Raw genomic sequence first — 19,763 nt, 5'->3', positions numbered from 1 at the left:
AAACAAAAAGGTTACCTCCACATTGTACCAAATATATTCTGAAATTGGCAGTGAAATATTGAAAATAAGAGGAAATTTTATATTCCCCAGGATGATATTCCCACCTTCACCGAAGACTGTACAGAGTTAATATTGTCTAAAATGCAACATACTTCATTAAAAACCAGCAACATATAATGGATAAGTTTCATTTCTTCAATATAATAAAATCATACATATTAGCAGTATTAATCCTTAAGTTACAATCACCAAATATATAATATTGGTCTCACTGATGTTCATAGGAATGTGTTGTGTGGCATGTTCTCATAAGGAGAGTCAACCCACTTCAGAGTAGATAGATAGATAGATAGATACTTTATTCATCCCCATGGGGAAATTCAACTTTTTTTCCAATGTCCCATACACTTGTTGTAGCAAAACTAATTACATACAATACTTAACTCAGTAAAAAATATGATATGCATCTAAATCACTATCTCAAAAAGCATTAATAATAGCTTTTAAAAAAGTTCTTAAGTCCTGGCGGTAGAATTGTAAAGCCTAATGGCATTGGGGAGTATTGACCTCTTCATCCTGTCTGAGGAGCATTGCATCGATAGTAACCTGTCGCTGAAACTGCTTCTCTGTCTCTGGATGGTGCTATGTAGAGGATGTTCAGAGTTTTCCATAATTGACCGTAGCCTACTCAGCGCCCTTTGCTCAGCTACCGATGTTAAACTCTCCAGTACTTTTCCCACGACAGAGCCCGCCTTCCTTACCAGCTTATTAAGACGTGAGGCGTCCCTCTTCTTAATGCTTCCTCCCCAACACGCCACCACAAAGAAGAGGGCGCTCTCCACAACTGACCTATAGAACATCTTCAGCATCTCACTACAGACATTGAATGACGTCAACCTTCTAAGGAAGTACAGTCGACTCTGTGCCTTTGTATTGTAGAGAAATGATTTGGGATGTCCCTCAGACACATCATTGTAAATACATGCTTTTTTCTTTCTCATCTACAGCCTGGTACGAATACTGCAACTTTAACAATATTGTGTGACTGTTCTTTCTCTGTCCCAATGAATGTCTCAAGATGTTCAAGATGGTTGAGCACCTTTGCTCTGTCTACAACAAGCAGGATTTCCTGGTGAACAACTATTTTAATTCCAGGCTCTCCTATTCCAACTTGTCGGTCCTTGGCCTCCTCAACAGCCATGATGAGGCCACTCTCAGGTTGGAAGAACAACACCTCATAGTCTGCCTGGGTAGCCTCCAATCTGATGAACATTGATCTCTGTAACTTCCAGTAATTTCTACCTCCTTCCCCTTCACTCTTTGTCCATTTCCCATTCTGGATCAACTCTTAACTCTTCTCTTCTCACATGACTTTCACCTCCTTCGGAACTCCTCCTCCTTTGCCTTCTCCTATATAACCTAATGATCACAAGCCTCTTTGCTTGTGAACTGAACATGTGACTTGCTCCTTGATACAATCAGCACTGAAGAACTGGAACCTCCAATAATAAGACCATAAGATATAGGAGCAGAAATAGGCCATTTGGCCCATCAAGCCTATTCCGCCACTTCACCATATAACCATATGACAATTACAGCACGGAAACAGGCCATCTTGGCCCTTCTAGTCCATACTGAATGCTTACTCTCACCTAGTCCCACCGACCTGCACTCAGCCCATAACCCTCCATTCCTTTCCTGTCCATATACCTATCCAATTTTTTTTTAAATGACAAAATCAAACCTGCCTCTACCAATTCTACTGGAAGCTTGTTCCACACAGCTACCACTCTCTGAGTAAAGAAGTTCCCCCTTGTGTTACGCCTAAACTTTTGCCCCTTAACTCTCAACTCACGTCCTCTTGTTTGAATCTTCCCTGCTCTCAATGGAAAAAGCCTATCTACGTCAACTCTATCTATTCCCCTCATAATTTTAAATACCTCTATCAAGTTCCCCCTCAACCTTCTACACGCCAAAGAATAAAGACCTAATCATGGCTGATCCATTTTCCCTCTCAGCCCCAATTTCCAGCCTTCTGCCTGAATCCCTTCATGCCCTGACTAATCAAGAATCTATCAGCCTCTGCCTTCAGTAGAACCAATGACTTGGCCTTCACAGCCGCCTGTGGCAAAAAATTCCACAGATTCACTATTCTCTGGCTAAAGAATTCCTCCTCATCTCCATTCTAAAAGGACATCCATCTACTCTGAGGCTGTGTCCTCTGGTCTTAGACTCCCCCACCATAGGAAACATCCTCTCCACGTCCACTCTATCGAAGCCTTTCAATATTCCAAAGGTATGAATGAGCTCACCCCTCATTCCAGTGAGGAATTCCAGTGAGTAGAGGCCCAGAGCCATTAAACAGTTATCACATGACAAGCCATTTATTCCCTTCAGTAACTTCTAACAAAATAAAAATTGTTCATGTACTGAAATAGGAATGATTGATGCCAAATACTCATATAAGTTAATAAGATCAAATGAAGAATCATAAAGAATAAAGAGATTTATAAATGCCACCTTAATGTTAAAAAAAAACCATTTCAGCTCATATTTCTTTCACATCCTAGAGATATTTTGGATTTCACATTCATGTTGTCCCTTTGACACATTCATGTTGAGAAGCATTTTGTTTGGAAAATATGTTAGACCAGAGCAGAATTGGAGCTGGTTTATTTTTGTCACATTAACTGAGATACAATGGAAAGGCTGCCTTGCACACTGGGCATTCAGATCTAATCATTACACAGTGTGCTTGAGATCTAATCAAGCACAGTGTGCTTGAGGTAGAACAAGGTAAAGCAATAACAAAATGCAGAATAAAGAGTAACAGCTACTGAGAAAATGCAGTGCAGGTAAATAATAAGGTGCAAGATCATAATGAGGTAAATTGTGAGGCTGAGAGGCCATCTTATTGTATCAGAGAACCTTTCAATAGTCTTATAGCTGTGGGTTAGAAGCATTTCTTGAGTCTGATGGTACATTCTTCCAGGCTTTTGTACGGAGTTCTGACTGATGGAAGAGGGTAGAAGAGAAAATGTCCAGAGTTGGTGGGATCTTTGATTCTGCTGGCTGCTTTACTGAAGCAGGAAGAAATATAGATAGAGTCCATGGAGATTCCTGTTACATCTCTGAACTGAGTCCATAACTCTCTGCAGTTTCTTGTAGACACGTGTAGAGCAGTTGCCATAACACTGGTCTGTGATTTGACAAAAACGACACAGTCCACTGAAAGATAACAATTTACTGAGTTTTGACTGACTTCTGCATGGAATTGGAGACCGACACTTAATGCCCATCCTTAATAACACTTCAGTAGGTTTATAGGGAGCCATTTTTAAACATCTTAAGGAAAATGGTTTACTGTTATTAAAAAGTCTTGATCCATTAGCTTTGGATAGCATGATCATATAGAATATCTTCCCCAGATATTGCGTGTGGCAGGGCAGCCATGAATGCTTGAATTTACGTCATGAATAATTGTGTTTTATGAACTTAATCATTCATTCTAGTCAATCAGAAATTTATAGGTCTAAGTCAAAATTCAATCAATCACACTCTTTTTTAAAACTTCCAATATCTTAATTTCTGTAGAATGGAAGTTTTGCAGGAATTAGTAATTGTTTATTTTCCTGATTATCTAAGGAGTAACAGTAAAAATATTAGAAGATAAATTAAATTACTTTGAAAATATGATTGTTAATAGATTCTTTACTATTCTTAGCTGTGTACATAAATATGTAGAAATTTTCATCTTAATTATAATTTTCACATCAAGCTGTTTCTGACATCTCCAAGCCCAAATTCTTGAAACCACAGTGAGCAAAACCGTTCCGAGTCATCTTACTGCTCATTTCTTCCCAACTATCAATGTCAAAAATCACTGATTTTTAAGCACAAATACACACAGCTGACACTATTTTAAAACTGATCTCTCTAAGCATGGTGTAGTATCTAACGACCACACAAGTGCATGCGACTGATGCCAGATAGAAACTATTTGGCAATGATCTCCTGCCCTAATTAAGCAGCATAGTGTCCCAAATAAACAAGGAGAATCTGACTATTTTATTGCAACACGAGTGAATCTGCAGATGCTGGAAATAAATAAAAACTCAGAATGCTGGCAGAACTCAGCAGGCCAGAAAGCATCTACGGGAGGAGGTAGTGACGACGTTTCGGGCCGAAACCCTTCATCAGGAGTGAAGTAACATGGGATGGTCGAGGGGGGATAAGAAGTGGGGGGGGAGGGATGAAGTAGAGAGCTGGGAAGTGATAAGCCCACTAGGGATAGAGTCCCCCTGGTCCTCACCTATCACCCTACCAGCCTACAGATCCAACGTATAATCCTCCGTAACTTCCGCCACCTCCTACGGGATCCCACCACCAGACACATCTTCCCCTCCCCCCCACTCTCGGCTTTCCGCAGGGATCGCTCCCCACGCGACTCCCTTGTCCATTCATCCCCCCCATCCCTCCCCATCGACCTCCCTCCAGGCACTTATCCCTGCAAACGGAAGAAGTGCTACACCTGCTCCCACACTTCTTCCCTCACCACCATCCTAGGCCTCAGACAGTCCTTTCAGGTGAGGCACCACTTCACCTGCGAGTCAACTGGGGTGATATACTGTATCCAGTGCTCCCGATGTGGCCATTTATACATTGGGGAGACCCGCTGCAGACTGGGAGACCGTTTCGCCGAACACCGGCGCTCGGTCCTCCAGCAGTGGCGGGATCTCCCTGTGGCCACACACTTCAATTCCACAGACCACTCCCACTCCGATATGTCTGTCCATGGCCTCCTCTACCGTCAAGATGAGGCCACACGCAGGTCGGTGGAGCAATACCTTATCTCCCGCCTAGGTGGCCTCCTACCTGCCGGCATGAACATTCAACTCACAGACCTCCGTTGATACCCCTGCCCCCCCCCTTACCCCATCCCTATCTATAATTTTAGTCTGGTTCTCTTTCTCTCTCTTTTACCCCCCTCACTATAATCTCCCCCCAGCCCTACCTTTCTTTCTCTTTTATTTCCCATAATTCCCCACCTTCCCCCTAGCCCATTTCCCTTCAGCCTATCACTTCCCAGCTCTCTACTTCATCCCTCCCCCCACTTCTTATCCCCCCTCGACCATCCCATGTTACTTCACTCCTGATGAAGGGTTTCGGCCCAAAACGTTGTCACCACCTCCTCCCATAGATGCTATCTGGCCTGCTGAGTTCTGTCAGCATTTTGTGTTTTTACTGACTACTTTATTGATTTAATTCCAATAGTTGTTCCAAATAAATGGCTGCCATGATTAACCAATGGCCCAATTAAATGGAATCCACTGTATTGTGAATGGGGAAATATTTAAATCAACAGAAAAAAAGACCTCTGCCAAGCTTAATATAAAAATTATTAACTTGTTCAGAAAACTGACACTTCATAAATTGAATACACATTTAACTCCAGCATGAATAAAGCTTGAATGGACCAGAAAAACAAGTTCATATTAATGTAAAAGGGAAATAAAAATTATCTAATTCTATCCTATAATAGACCTCCACCCGTCAAGCCAGATGGCCAAATGAGTTCATTTCTTCTTCTCTATAATGCACAGAATTGTTAACTCTGCATGCCTGAGACAGAGTAGTTGATAAATAAACTGGAGTAATCACATTACTTAATCACCACTACTTCGATCTCATCATTCAAGAAACCTGTCCAGGTACCTAGAAAAAAGGAAAATGTTGCTGACTTAATTACTGTGAGAATATTTTTTTAGAGTAAGATTTCTTTGCAATATAATTGAATTAATTAAGTGAAATAAACAAACATCTTTTCATGTATGAACTTAATCTACATTACAGTATGTTGTTTGTAAAATATGGACAATATTATATCTTATAATACACTATTATACTGTTGTCACTTCTAAATTGGCCTCATTCTTTTTATTGTAGTGATTCATAGGAAGATGTAGCATGAAAACAGACTGCATAGCCCATTGAGTCTGTGCTAACCATCAATTGCCATTGGTATTAATCCTATATTAATCTCGTATTATTTCCTCTACATTCTTAACAATTCCTCCAAGATACTCATTTATTTATCACCTGTGCATCAAAACATACAATGAAATGCATCCCTCATGTTAACAAAGGTCCAAAGAAATTCAAAGGTTCATTTTACTGACAAAGCATGCATGTTCAATACAACTCTGATATTTGTCTTCTCCAGATAGCCATGAACTACAGAACAAAAAACAGGAGCCGTTGAAAAAAAATCAACCCCCCTCCACAAATGAAAAGGAAAAAGAAACAAATCTTGAAAATCCCAAACCCCCCCACCACCTCCCTTGCACGAAAAATCTAACAGAGCACCCACCCGGAAGACAGCAGCTGGAACATCAAACCCCAACCTCCCCAACCATTCCCTCACACAAAAAAATGACAGAGCACCCACGGCAGCTGGAACATACCTAGTGATGCTGTTGCCACACACATTCCGTCGCCAACACAGCAAGCCCACAATGTTCAACTCAAAACACAAGCAGCAACAACAACAACAAAAGAAAACAACAGCAGCGAATCAAGTCCCCTTCTCACCCTCTTACCCCCTTCACAGACACAGGCCTCCAACTCCAGTGTAGGCTACCACTGAGCCTCCACGTTCTTCTGCTTACATTAGAGGCAACTTACCATAGTCTATTAATCTACCAACCTGTATGCCTTTGGGATGTGAAAGCAACCCAGAGCACCTGAAGCAACCCCATGCAGTCACGGAGAGCACATGCAGACTCCACACTGAGTTCAGGTTTGATCCAAGGCCTCCAGTGCTGTGAGGCAGTCGAGATAGATTCAGAAGTCAGCTGAAGTGTGTGTTGGAAATTATTATGTAATCAGCAGGAATCAGTTATCAATTTTTAAATAACTTTTTTTATGCACGATCTAAAATTTATAAGTTTGATGAAATGTGATGCCTGCAGTTCAGCAGACTGACAAGTATTTAAAAGGTGCGGATTAGAGCGAATCACTGAGCAAGCTAACTTCATTATTGTTAGGAAGGTGGATAAAATTAAATAGAACTGATAGAACAAGTCAATTTAAAATGCCCCTGGTCAACTTGGAAGTGAAGAGGCCCAGGAACAAACTATTTATCTGTGTCCCCAAGTATGTAATCCAGCACAAATCCTGCATAAAGCTTTGTTGTGCAGGAAGAAAGCGGGTCATGAATTAATGATAGAATGATATGAATCAGAATCAGAATTGGAATCAGGTTTAATATTACTGACATGTCTTGTGAAATTTGTTGTTTTGTGGCAGCAGTATGGTGCAATATATTAAAAAACTATAAATTACAATAAGAAATGTATATATGTACAAGTAAATAGTGCAAATGGAGAGCAAAAATAGTGAGGTAGTGTTTATGGGTTGGTTCATTGTGCATTCAGGAATATAATAGCGGAGGGAAAGTGGCTGTTCTTGAAACATATTGTGAATATCTTCAGGCTCCTGTACCTCCTCCCCGATGTTATTTGATTTTAAAGTATTAAAATTTTAAAAGAAATCTAATGACATCCTTCCAAATGAGTACAAACTCTTGCCTGTCTCTAGCAGAGACAGTTAACAATACAAGCAGTTTCTTATCCTATTTCTGTTATCAGCCATCATGAAAAGCTTCAAAGTGACCTCGAATGATCTGATTCTCATACTGAGGAGAAGCATCCAGCCTATAATTCCTGTTGGTAACCCTGAGATCCAGAACCCTTTCTATTATCTTGATAGTATTGAAATTCTGAGTTGTGAACTTCTGTTCCCTTCTTTCTCATCATTTTTTACTGTATCATGAAAACCTTTCTGCATAGCTCTAAAATCAGTAACAAATGCAAGGGCCTAGGTATTTTTAAGTTCATTATTTTCTGAATTGTGTTAGGAGACATTATTAAGTATCAATAGTTAAATGAAGACTCACAATCCATTTTTGATTTTGTGGGGTGAAACTTACGCAAACTCACTCATTCATGCAACTGAAGAAAATATCCTGTTGTCAAGCCTTATTTTCTCATCCAGAATGCCAGGATGTGGGATAGAAGAGGCATGTCGTACGGGCAATGTCATGATAGTCATCATGGATTTCAATATGCTGGCAGATTCAGAAAATCAGTTTGGTGTTGGATCCCAAGATAGGGAATTTGTAGAATGCCTGAAAGATGGCTTTTTAGAGCAGCTTGTGGTTGAGCCCACTATGGGAAAGGCAATTCTGGACTGGGAGTTGTGTAATGAGCCAGAAATGATAAGGAAGCTTAAGGTGAAGGAAACCTTATGAGTGAGTGATTATAATAAGGTACAAATTAGCCTGAAATTTGAGAGGAAGAAGATAAAGTTAGATGTATCAGTATCACAGTGGTTCAAAGAGAATTACAGAGGCATTAGAAGAAGCTATCCAAAACTGATTAGAAGGGGGCACTCAGGGATGGCAGCAGAACAGCATTGGCTGGAGTTTCTGGGGGCAATTTGGAAGGTGCAAAATAGATACATGCCAAAGAGGATTAAGTATTCTAAAGGGATGATGAGGCAACTATAGCTGAGAAGGGAAGTCAAAGATAGCATTAGAGCAAAAAAGAGGTCATATAATGTAGAAAGTCTAGTGGGATATTTGAGAATTGGGAATCTTTTAAAAACCAACAGAAAGCAACTAAAAAAGTCATTAAGGAGGAAAAGATAGAATACAAAAGTAAGCTAGCCAATAATATAAAGCAGATACCAAAAGGTTTTTCAGATATATAAAGAGTAAAAGAGAGGATATCAGATTGCTGGAAAATGATGCTGGAGCGATTGCAATGGGGGATCAAAGAAACAAGTATTTTGCATCATTCTTCACTGTGGAAGACACTAGCAGTATGCCAGAGTGTCAGAGGGCAAGATACAGGAATGAGTATAGTTGATTTTACTAAGGAGAAGGTGTTTGGGAAGCTGAGAAGTCTGAAGGTACGTAAGTCACCTGGACCTGATGGACTACTCCTGAGTGGTAAAGAGGTAGCTGAAGAGATTGTGGAGATGTTAGTAATGCTCTTTCAAGAATCACTAGATTCTGGAATGGTTCCAGAGACTGAAAAATTCTAAATATCACCCCACTATTAAAAAGGAAATTATAGGCCAGTTAGCCTGACCAATGGTTGCAAAGATATTGAAGTCCATTACTAAGGACGAGGTTTTGAGGTACTTGGAAGCGGATGATAAAGTAGGCAAAAGTCGGTGTGGTTTTCTTCAGGAAAACCTTACCTGACAAATCTGTTGTAATTCTTTGAGGAAATAATGCAGGTAGGATAGACAAAGGAGAGTCAGTGAATATTAACTGACAAGACGGCCTTTGAAAAGGTGCTGCACATGAGACTGCTTAACAAGATAAGAGCTCATGGTATTACTGGAAAGATACTAGCATGGATAAAAGACTGGCTGACTGGCAGGTAGCAAAGTGTGGGAATAAAAGGGATCCTATTCTGCTTGGTTGCCAGTAGCTAGTGGTGCTCCACAGAGGTCAATATTGGGACTGCTTCTTTTTACGTTATAGGTCAACAACTTAGATGACAGAATTGAATGGCTTTGTGGCCAAGTTTGCAGACAATACAAAGATAGGTGGAGGGACAGATAATGTTGAGGAAGCAGGGAGTCTGCAGAAAGTCCAATTGGGATAATGGGCTAAGAAGTAGCAGATGGAATATAGTGTAGGGAGTGTTCATGAACTTTGGTAGAAGGAATAAAGATGGGGAGGAAAATTCAAAAATCAGAGGTGTAAAGGGACTTAGCTGTCCTTATGCAGGATTCCCTAAAAGTTGAGTCAGTGGTGAGGAAGGCAAATGCAATGTTAGCATTCATTTCAGGAGGACTAGAATATAAGAGCAAGGATGTGATGCTGAAACTTTATAAGGCATTGATTGGACCACATTTGGTGTATTGCGAGCAGCTTTGGGCTCCTTATCTAAGAAAAGATGAGACGGCATTGGAGAGTGTACAGAGGAGGTTCACGAGAGTAATTTCAGGAATGAAAGGGTTAACGTATGAGGAGCTTTTGATGGCTCTACGCCTGTACTTGCTGGAGTTTAGAAAAATGAGGGGCAATCTCATTGATTCCTATGAAAAATTGAAAGGCCTAGATCGAGTGGGTGTGGAGAAGATGTTTCTTATAGAGAGTGAGACTAGGATGAAAGGGCACAGCCTCAGAATAAATGATAAACATCTAGAACAAAGTTCAGAAGGAATGTCTTTGCCAGAGAGTGGTAAATCTGTGGAATTCATTGCTATGGATGTCTGTAGAGTCCAAGTTATTGAGTATATTTAAAATTGAGGTTGATAGGTTCTTGAATAATCAGGATGTCAAAGGTTACAGAGGAGAGTGGGATTGAGTTGATAACAAATCAGTCATGATAGAATTTCAGAGCAAACTTGATGGGCTGAGTGTCCCAATTCTGCTCCTTTGTCTTATGGTCTATTATAATTGATCTACCTTTTCCATAAAGGTTCATTATTTTCCTTATGGCTTGATGTTTAATACTATATAGAACTTTTAAACAAAATTATAAAAGTTTTATTTAGGTTCACTGTTTTCACAATGTATCCCTCTTAACTTAGAATATTGAATTTAAACAGCTAGATATCCTTCTCTTGAGCAAAAAACACATTAGAGAAGCAATGTTCAGGAAGCCCACACCATTTTGTCTGAGAGGCCTGAGGAGTTAAATTCTATTTTGTGACAAGCACAAGGCCATGCTCATGAAAGACTTCATTCACCAATCCTAATTAGGTTTTTATTTTTGCTGCTGGAGCAACTAAGAAAGAACTGGCAAGGGTTGCTTGCCAAATTGTGGATTACTGGGGTGTTTGGGGTTGGTAGAGGGAGAATCAGTGCAAGGTTGTGTTGGACAGAGAAGATCAGAGTGGGAACTGAGAATGAAAACTGATGGATGTATTTAAATCACAAATGTTATCCCTTCTGGTAAAGTGATCAAGAACTAGTGGATGTACAATGCTGTTTCAGTACTAGCAACCCAGGTTCATGTCCTGCTACTGTCCTTCCCGCGACCACATGGGTTTCCTCTGGGTGCTCTGATTTCCTCCCACATTCCAACAATATACAGGTTAGTTGGTCACATGGGAGTAACTGGGTGGCATGGACTTGTTGGGCGAGAAGCACCTGTCTCTGTGCTGTATCTCTAAATAGAATAAAAACAGACCGAGGATGTTTGACAAAAGAACCAAAATGAAACAATGAAAAACAATCATTTAGTGAATATTGAGGGCCGCAGATGGCAATGGGAAAAGGTTCAATTGTTCAAAAGGGAGGTGGATAGCGTGAGGAAGGAAATGATTTGCACTTCTTGGGGAAAAGGATGGAGGAGGCACATCAAGATGATCAGCCTCCTTCTGCAAGGCAACCATTCTGTGCTTCTGCAATTACTATTATTAATTTTACTAAAATAAATACGCTTGACAAAAATTGAAAAAGGAACAGATGTTGAATCTATTAAATAAAACAAAAAAAGAGTCGGAATAGAAGCATTACATTCATCTTGTTCTATAATGTTTAGTTCAGCTTCTTAACCTTGCTTTGCAAATTCCATTGAACACCCAGGAGAAACCCATGTGGTCACAGGAAGAATTGTCCTTACAGACAGCAGCAGGAATTGAACCCCAAACACTAAGCTGTGATGCTCTAACCACTAAGTTACTATGCCGTCGTGGATACCAGTGTGTCAGAATTGAACTCTCTATTCAGAAAGTTTAACCTTAACTCCTGATTGGAAGTCTAGTTTACTATCTTCTCCTGGACATACACCTCTTAAAAACCTCTTATACAAGGTGTATTTTCAAATATATTCTTGAAGACCATGTACATCCACTGCATTTCCCAAACTGATAATGCTAGTTATGTCCTCAAAAATATCTCGTCTTTGCTATTCGTGATCATTCCTAACTACTAATGATTTTCTCTTCAGATCAACAAAACGCTCATGTGAACAGCACTTTTTCCCAAGCTGAACATCTGTTGTCTTCCACTTGAGAACTTCACAGGCAATTCCTCTTTGTTTAGTTCTGACCCCTATTACTGTGTTTAAAATTGACACGTTTCCTGAGAATCTGCAGATATTAAGTAACAATAATACTGAAATTATGTAACTTGCTCACTTTATGGATATTGCCTGACCTGCAAAATGCTTTGATTATTTTCTTTTGTTTTAGGTTTTCTACAGCAGCAATATTCTAATTTTCCCCTCATTTTATGAACATTTCCTTCAACTCATAAATCCATCATAAGTAAAACAAATATTTCTCCAAAATTACAGGATCCACTGCATCTTGCAAAGTATTTGAACAGAGCGCACCTCTATCATTGTAATTTCTTGTTGCCTGGTTTCTCAAGCTTAAGGGTTAATTCACCTAACTATTATTTACATTTTTGTCTGGAAGCATGGGTTTGTGAAAAACTCTTCTCTACAGTCTCCAGTTTTAGGTGTGTTAATTTTAAACTAATTTCTTATATTACTGATTTATAGGCAAATAATCTCCTATGTCTACATTATCTGTAGATTTAAGAAATTTTAAGACATGGAACGTACAGTACTCCTCCATTTTTCCTGCAATGAAAAAAATTAATTTTTGCAGGCACTCATAAACTTAAATTTGAAATTAAACCTTTTCCAACGCATAAATGCCTCTTTGAAGATAAAGTGCCTTCGATTACACATACTGGCTACCAAATTCTACTGCTACCATCAGTACTATAGAACTAAAAGTCTCATCCATTAGTATTTGCAGTAAAGAGGAGCCAAAGTAGTTTCGAGTCCCAATTAAAATTCCAAGTTTAGTTTTACCACTGTCTTTGTGGATTTTTACATAATTCCAAGAATTCAGTATATTCTCACCCAGTCCGTAGTAATTACATAACAGGTTCATGAATAACAGTCTCACCTACAGACAAACTGCTGCGATTCTGATAAAGTAGACTTCTACAACTAAATTATATTTACTTAGTGTCTCTTCGTTCTTAGAATGCCCAAAATGTTGTTTCCTACAATTAATTACTTTCTGAAGTAAAGTAGCCCCTACTGCTAATTAACAATAAAACACATATCAATTCAACTGCTTAGGCAGTATTGCATGAAAGGTGAATATTGTCCAGAATTTTAGAATACACTCACCTCTTTGAAAGATATCTTGGAGTATTTTACACCCAGCATATTGACAAACAGTCCCCCTTTTTAACACGGCATCGCAAAGGCAGCAGCTCTCAGAATGCACTGGGGTCAGCACCGCAGCAGATTATGGTGAGCCTATGGTGAGCTGAAGAACTGGACAAGCGACAAGGACTCGCTCTAGAACTCTAAACCCAGAAAATAACCGTATTACTCATGCACTAAAAGCTGCTCTTCCCGCCAGCAAAGTTAAGATAACCTGCTACCACAAAGAATGCAAATCACCAAGGTCATCAATGATCAAGGCTCAAGCTGATATTGGACTCAATAAATCTGGAAAGACTGGCAGTATTGATAATGGCGGCCAAAATGAAATTCGGCCAAAAATAGAAATTATGACCCCAACTTCTTGGAACAACTGCTCAACCGCACAGGTAGTGAGATGATTAACAGATCTTTCTCTATACTGCAGGTTCTACATGAATACATGATAATGGACCACATTATAAATGAGGTAGATTTTAGAGAAACGGAACCCAAGGCAAACTCGAGGATCTCTACAATATTAAGCTTTCGACACAGTTTACGAGATGTTTTCCTGACCTCGGTCTCTTTAGTTTTGTATACAGCCAAATTAATCAGAACTGTTGTGGAACAGCTATAAATATTGTGCAATCAAAGGTTACTTAGTGGGCTATATGTTATTTTGAGAGGGCGGAGTTGATATTTGGAGTTTCGGACATAGTGTCACTTTCTGTGTTTCAGTTAAGTCCTTCCTGTCGATTTGCTGATACCGCGGCACTGAAATGCAGAGCATTACAGCAAGGAGCAACAAGCAATCTGTTGGAGGAACTCAGCTAGTCGAGCAGCATCTGTGGGGGAAAAGGAAACTGTTGCGATTTGCGGCCCAAAACCCGGCATCAGTTCCCCCACTCCCCCTCCAATGCCGCTCAACCCGGTAAGTTCCTCCAAAGTTTGGCTCTTTTGTTTGTGTGCCGTTCTCCAGCATCTGCAATCTCTCCTGTTACGTTATTGCAGGGAGGGCCGTATTTACAACCCATCTAATTTCAACAGGGCATTGACGAAAAAAACTCTTAAAGACAGCGTTCCCAACGAGGGCCCGCGGACCCTTTGCTTAATGGCATAGAAAAGGTTGGGAACCCCTTAATATAAGCGTTCTTTTACCCAGCCCATCACCATTCGTCTTATTGATTCTTTCCAGCTCGTCGCTGACCCCTCACTCCCTCCTCTCTTAAACACTCGAACTAGTTGTGAACTTGCTAATACCACAGAGAGCCCCTTTGCAGCTTTCTCCCCCTCCTTGGAGAATCTTTATTCAATTTCCCTTAGTATTAACGTTTTCTCTATTAATTTTCTTCCCTAGATGGATTCTCTCTAGCACCTCTGCTAAATGGGCGGTATTGGTTACGCACACGGTTCAGAGTAACTGCCCGTATACTATCAGGATAGCTAGAGGATAAATTACACCTTAATCGGATCGGCACCCATGGTTTGTAGCGAAGGAGCTGCCCTCTAAAATGTGCCTTTTAATGCCGGTCTGGTTCAAACCGCCCACTTCACCAATAAAGCGTACACTGTAACTGCGGCAGAAAGTCATAATGAAACTGGCAAAAGCTGGAAATCTGAAAATTAAGGAAAAAATGAGAACGCTGCAGACAGCATGTTTACATTGCAATGCTTTTACATTGTAAACACATGCTGGTATTTATCTATTCACGTCAGACATTTTAGTCCATGTCTGTACTTCTAACAATCTTTTATAATTCATCTCTTCATAATTATTGAATGTTGTTTTGTTGCTTGTCGCCCTAATACACGTAAATATATGATGATCCTAATGACAAATGGTCATCTGTGAAAAGGGTAATAGGAAATGTATTTGGTTCTTACCCGAGTCAATTCATTGGTTCTCAACATGTATTAAAAGCTTCCATTTTATTCTATTTAGCAAAAAGTGGGATTGAACAATGACGATAATGATATGAAAGGCCATCAGCTGATATAGCAACTATTTTCTCATCACATGTTACCCGAACGGCTGAGTAGGTTCAGTCTATATACCAAGCTTGCTGTTCCGCGGTGTTGCCTGAGATTTATCTGCGCTGATCCGCTGGGAAAGTGAACTTTCTTGGGAAATGGGAGGTGTCTGCGGTGAGGCTCGAGCTTCGCCGGAGGTCCGCAGCAAGTAAACAGGCTCCTCGTGCAGGTAAATGGAAACATTCTCAGCCTCCTGAAGTGAATTAAGAGTCCGTTTGTAGCGCCTCGTAAATTTCTGGCACCAGATCAGAGCAGGGCTCCAACTTGAAATAGATGCTCGCCTTTTGATTGCTCTTTATTTACAAAGGTTAACACTTTGCGTTGCCGTGCCTGTAAGCATGTGTCACGCACTTGATTGCAAGAATGATGCAGCAGAAAAAGATGCCACTCGGGCCTTCGTTGACTGTAAATTCTGATCTATGTAATTCCGCTCCTGTTTATTAAAGTAATGTAATTTAACTTTGTGAGTAACTTTGAGCTATATATTCCTGGATATTTCATCCATTTCTATGTAAAAGAAAACTTATTTTAATTTTCTCCTAGAAATTTTCTGTCATTATTTTGAAATTATTATTCTCTTTTATAGACTCTCTAACCTCTAGAAACAACCTCGCTCCTATGTACCTTCCGAACTTCTCACAATCCCGAACGCTTTTCAGTTCCTTAACGTTCTTGACTCTGGTATGGGCTCCCCAAAGTTTCTTTTTAAGGCCGTAACCAACCACTCCACGAAATCCCGCCACTACTGTCCTAGCGAAATTAAAGTGGAGCAAAATGTGGAAAATCCTGTGAATAAACAGTCTTTTGTTATTTTATATTGCGCCAGGTTCCAGCAGTCGAGAAGGATGCAAGGTCTCGACTGAAATGTTGACTATCCCCTTTCCTCCAAATATGCTGCCTGTATAACAATTCTCCACCAATTGTTTTTCCTAGGTCCGGATTCCAGTATCAGCAGCTTCGTGCCTCGGGACTGACGGTTTGTGCAGAGCACCACAGCTGGCTTTACGTGTTTAAAACTCAAAGGGTCAGCCTTGCGCCTCCAAGTCAAAGTTTAAGAGGAAAAATGTATCTTACCGATGAGAATACGTGCGCTCAACTTAAATGCGATGTTCTTAATCGCAAAAACAAACAGCCCAACCGACGAGTATTTGTGCAAAATTTGGAAATACATCGTCCTTCTCGGTGATAATTTTAAGCCCGTGAAGGGCCAGAAAGCCACCCCCCCCCCAGCTTTTTTTAAATCTTGGAATCCTGAAAAACTCAGTCCTGCCTAAAATAGAATTTCGACAAATTCTCGACACATCCCCTTATAAAATCTCTAAAGTCGAACATAGCATAGAATAAGTAATTTATTTTCAAACACAAACATGAGAAATGAATTTCAGTATGTGTTCAGTTTAGGGGTCTCGTACGGATTTATGCGAAGATTGTGGAAATGCTAAGAAAATGTTAAAGACTGTCATGTGGCATTACTTTCCATCAGTTTTCTGCAGAAGGACGCTGTCACATTTGATATGACAGTGTTGAAAAGTGACAGTATGGAAATGTTCATGCCTGGAGCGATGTGTGATTGAGAGACTCAAGGAAGAAGAAAGCCTAACGAAAACAGCTTTATGTTTTTCACCAAAATGTTCTCCCCCACAAATGAGAGAAGTCGGGCATGATCACAATGAACACCAGCTGACCATAACAAAATAAAGTTACTTATAATTTACATGTTATTGAATTTGAAACAATCTGACATCAAATGTAGTACGAACTTAGTAGCAACAGGCAAATACAGATATTAATGGCGAAACGAAGAGTTGTGAGATAAATATTGCATCAGATGAAATGTATAGGTGTGTACATTCTATGATTGATGAGAATTATGTGTGACCTTTTCCATATTGTTACCTTTGTTTGTTTTGATGAACAATCACACTGTTCAACTGGTTTCATGTTTTACTTCAAATGAAATGTTTGACACAAAGGAATGCGAGATACTTTTATTTTGCTATCACGGAATCTTTACATCCAACACGTGTTGCATAAACCACATCTCAGTCATGCCTTGGGCTTAGACAGACTGGAAATTTAACTCACGGGACTGCGTGTCTCATTCATCGCTCCACCAGGAAATATACATTATACAATAATGACACATTCAACTTAGCTGTTGACTGAAATCCAGTTCTGGTCACGAAATAATTTCTGTTTAGTTGTTTTGAGCTTTATGAACGTGTATTTTAGAGATCGCTTGTTTTTATTTTAAATTGCCATCATAACAGCTAAAAGCTTGTAAAGGCGTTTCTGCCAATTTTCCAAAAGGAGATTGTAGAAATTAATGCATTGTTTTCAAAAGCAATCTGAAAAAAAAAATACCACCCACAGAAGGAAAATACTGTGGAATTGGGAAATCTGGGGGAGGGGGAGCACAGAAAATGCTAGAAAGTTATCTGTGGAACGTTGTTGAACTAAGTATTCCCATTCAATACCTATAGAACATAGTAGAGTCGGCTCGCGATATTGTACAGAACTAATTGTCTAATTATACTAATCCCTTCTGCCTACCCTACACAATGTCCATATACCTCTTCTGAACTTTCATGTACCTAAGAACCCCTTAAACGCTAATATCGCTTTTGCCTCCACACCACCCCCACAGATATTGCTGTTATCCGAGTTTGCACTCTCATATTTCTACTTTCTCCGTTTATCCAAAAATGTAACATCTATGCACGCAGATTCCAAGTCCACTGTCCCGCGCAAAGTTATTTACTCAGTATCTGCTATGGTGTGTTTCCGTACGTTTCTAACTCACTGTGGGGCAGAAATGATGTTTAGATGTGCACGCTAATGCAACTGTAACAATGGTCTACAGAATAAATGGAGCATCCCACTCACCACATTATACAATATGCACTCTTCCACTCAGGAAAGACTTTCTCCATGCATCACTTGTCCCTTTAGTACTAGGGAGCTGATGGCATTTCACTTATTGAAAACAATAACGAGCTAACCCTGGCACTCAACCAACAAGGAAGCGGGTTCTCACCGAGGATCCGACTCCAAAGGGCACAGGACCCCGATTAAGAGATGAGTCACTATGAAATATTAATTATAGCTTTTAAAAATATATATTGCGCGTGGAGCAAGAGCTGGAGCGAATAAGTGAATACCTCTACCTCACACTGTCAGGTCACGAACCGCTAGACAGATGGCCAAAACCATGCTGACCATTTGACATGGTGAATACCTTCTACCGCCCATATTGTTGTAACAAAAGAGTAGCACTCGTCTCTCGGGATGCCCGGCCTTCATCGGAACTGGAATATTGATTGCATTGAAAAGTCTCTTGCAGATATTTTTTTAAAAAGGTACGGCAAATTTAGAAATAAAGCACTTCCAAGCTAATGGCACCCGCCGAGAACTGAAGGGAAGCATTTATAGGAATAATGTTCGAAATAACATGACGTGGGTTTATGTCTGAGCTGCGTAACCTTACAGACCTAGGCACGAGTCACAGTGACACTTTGTCGCCCACTACTGACAACAAAGTGCCAGGAATTCCCCGATCACCGGTAACATCCGTGGGGAAATGGAAAGAATTAATGATCACATTAGGAAAGGGAGAGACTTGGAGTTCTGCACGTATTCGTTCACACCAACTGTCCATTAATCAAATGTCTTCGGGTTAATACGCAAGTATGAGTCAATTTTATATATAAATACATAAAAGAGACAATAATTGATAGCGGTTGGATTGTTAAACTCACCGCCCGCTGCCCGCCTCCCAAACCGAGCTCGTTGTACTCTGGGCCGGAGACAAGCGCTCCTTCTGCGTGCTGAGAAAACTCGTCCACCCTTGTAACTCATGGTGTGCTCTCTGTTTAAATCCCCAGCTAATCGGACATTTCCTGACTCTGGTCGTAGCGGCAGGGGTGAGAAATCTCCTGGGGTTCCTCTCGGGAGATGGATTCGATGCTGAGTTTGGACTTGGTATTTCTGTGAAAGCGCCACCCTCCGCTCTGCAACATGCTGTCGGACTCCCTTCCAAAAGTCTTCTACAGCCACTTCCTGGAGCGAGCCTCTCGGTTCTGTTCTTTAATGCAGAACACCAAAGAACACATCCGTCCCCAATCCTCGATCTCGGGAAAATAAAAACACCCACAGGCCAGTGACGAAGGCGCTCAAAATATTAACAGACACAAGGATTTCCCAAAAGGGGGTTTACCCTGGGAACCCCGAGAACCACCAACTCTTCAGTTTCCCCGTTTCAAGGATGGGCAACAAAGAGTTGTACGCGGTTTCGGAGTCCTTGCTTCCCTCCAGCAGCGGGGGCACACGCATGATTCAATGGGACCAAATAACGCCGAATCCAAACACTTTCTAAATAATCCATGCGAGTACGTGCACTAATGTGACTGCGAGTCCGTGTAGACTGCAGAAGGATATTGTTGAAGTGAATGTGGACTCGAAGGTGGGGGGGGGGGGGGAGAATAAATAACCAAGCAATCTCCGGCCACAGACAAGCTTAGCTTTCGACTT

At 40.5% G+C, this 19,763-nt stretch overlaps 1 protein-coding gene and 1 long non-coding RNA gene across 2 annotated transcripts in view; one reads left to right on the top strand and one right to left on the bottom strand.

Annotated features, from left to right (window-relative positions):
- LOC140736845 (uncharacterized) overlaps nt 1-19,256 on the bottom strand; it is a 90,990-nt gene extending 71,734 nt beyond the window's left edge. Inside the window, exon 1 of the mRNA XM_073062836.1 lies at nt 18,992-19,256. Within this exon, the coding sequence (XP_072918937.1) occupies nt 18,992-19,091 (100 nt within the window). The 5' untranslated portion in view covers nt 19,092-19,256. The remainder of the gene's footprint in view (nt 1-18,991) is intronic.
- Nucleotides 15,234-17,205, top strand: LOC140736556 (uncharacterized). The gene is made up of 2 exons (XR_012100970.1): nt 15,234-15,402; nt 16,167-17,205. It is a non-coding gene; the product is annotated as an uncharacterized lncRNA (long non-coding RNA).
- Nucleotides 19,257-19,763: the final 507 nt, after the last annotated feature.

This window comes from Hemitrygon akajei, chromosome 12 (genome assembly GCF_048418815.1).
Source record: "Hemitrygon akajei chromosome 12, sHemAka1.3, whole genome shotgun sequence".
Classification (NCBI taxonomy): domain Eukaryota; kingdom Metazoa; phylum Chordata; class Chondrichthyes; order Myliobatiformes; family Dasyatidae; genus Hemitrygon; species Hemitrygon akajei.
Note: the sequence above shows the minus strand (reverse complement) of the source record. Positions and strands in the feature narration are given on the sequence as shown.